This window comes from Echinops telfairi, unplaced genomic scaffold (assembly GCF_000313985.2).
Source record: "Echinops telfairi isolate 266 unplaced genomic scaffold, ASM31398v2 ScPeMD7_7468;HRSCAF=8506_0, whole genome shotgun sequence".
In the NCBI taxonomy this organism is placed as follows: domain Eukaryota; kingdom Metazoa; phylum Chordata; class Mammalia; order Afrosoricida; family Tenrecidae; genus Echinops; species Echinops telfairi.
In genome coordinates this window covers 30,304,592-30,306,134 of record NW_022111369.1, presented here as the reverse complement: position 1 = coordinate 30,306,134, position 1,543 = coordinate 30,304,592, and the positions used below count along the sequence as shown (strand labels likewise).

At 41.9% G+C, this 1,543-nt stretch overlaps 1 protein-coding gene across 1 annotated transcript in view; it reads left to right on the top strand.

The window, feature by feature from the left end:
• SPP1 (secreted phosphoprotein 1) overlaps positions 1 to 1,036 on the top strand; it is an 8,273-nt gene extending 7,237 nt beyond the window's left edge. The window contains exon 5 of the mRNA XM_045284265.1: positions 267 to 1,036. Coding sequence (XP_045140200.1) covers positions 267 to 545 — 279 coding nt within the window. The 3' untranslated portion in view covers positions 546 to 1,036. The remainder of the gene's footprint in view (positions 1 to 266) is intronic.
• The last annotated feature ends 507 nt before the right edge of the window (positions 1,037 to 1,543 follow it).

The following is a 1,543-nucleotide window of genomic DNA, read 5'->3' as shown; positions in this document are numbered from 1 at the left end:
AAACACAGATCGTGGTCCCTACTTCAGAGGCCCCGTTATCTATATAATTTATATGCAATTGATGTGCACAGGCTAAAGGAGATGACAGCTCTGACCTAAGGGTATGGTCGAGGACAATGTGTCATACTATTGTAATTTTTTTCAGTTGAGCGAATATTTAGGTCATTTTCACAATACCTTATCCTGAAGGTGAGCGCGCAGAGCAGAATTGCAGTGTTCCCATCCCCGAGTACTCATTTAACTCTCTCCTTTGTGCTGTGATTCAGTTCCCGGATGACTTCGCCTCGGATGAGAATGTCAAGGCCATCTTTCCCAGCCAGGTCCTGAAGAAGGTTTCTTCTTCGGAGAGCCAGCAGCGAGACAGTCGTGAGACCAGGCAGCCAGATGATCACAGTGTGGAAACCCAGAGCCATGAGCGGTCGAAAGAATCAGCGCTGGAGACAGAGGTTGAGAGCAGCGAGCGTTCCGATAGGCTCAACAGTCAGGAAAGTTCCAAAGTCAGCCAAGAAGCACAAAGCCAAGAATTTCATAGCCATGAAGACTAGTACCACCCAGACCACAAGAGTACGGAAAACGCAGAAGGCCTGAATTTTGCACTCCCATGAGTTAGAGAGTGTGTCTTATGAGGTTGTTTAGCATGCTCTCTTATTTTTGCTCTTAGTAAATTGAAAAGAGAAAAGGAAAGGGTATGGGAGAGAATCATGATTTCTCAGCTTAGTGGATGAATGTACATGTATCTGGGTCTGGAAATACATAGATGTTTGTTGTTGTTTCGTTTCGATTGTAGCTTTGTGGCTAACACCCTTGTAAACTAAATGGCTGCAAGGTTTGGCCTGTGTTCTTTCTCTATAGGAAACTTTCACTGCATCCTAATGTTGGTTATTCTTTTATGAATAGAAATTTATGTAGAAGCAAAGCTCACACTTTGACATAAATGTGATTATATTTTATCATTATAATGTTTTTTTAATTCGTGTATATTTTGTTGTGATTATTTTTTGTTTTGTGATTAAACCTATCTCAGACAGAATGAGAATTTGGGAGTATCTGTGCTTCTTTTATCTGGTTTCCCACAGTTGCTTAGCAGTTAATAAAATCTAGTCATTTTCCTGAAGGTGCTGGACTTGGCAGAGTCTAATCTGGGCCTTTGCGGATCAATTGCTGAGTCAAAGATGGGATTAAGGCAGGGTGGGCATTCAGCCAGCCCTTACATCTTCATCCCCTTGGGGCTTTATGGACTTTCAAAAAGATCTCCTTCTAATTAACACAAGGCAAATATCAACTCACTGCCACAGTCAATTCTGACTCATAATGACTTATAGAAAACTGTGCCTGTGGGTTCCCAAAATTATAATTCTTTACAGGAATAGAAAGCCTTGTCTCTCTCCCAAGGAGATAGCGATGGTTTCAAACTGCCAGTTTTGTGATTAGCAGCCAAGGAGTAACTCACGACAGACCCAGGGCCACTAGAGCTCATATAGAAGTTAGTAGAAGCCAGATGCAATCGCAAATTGATTTTACGGTTTCTTGGCACTTCTTATCA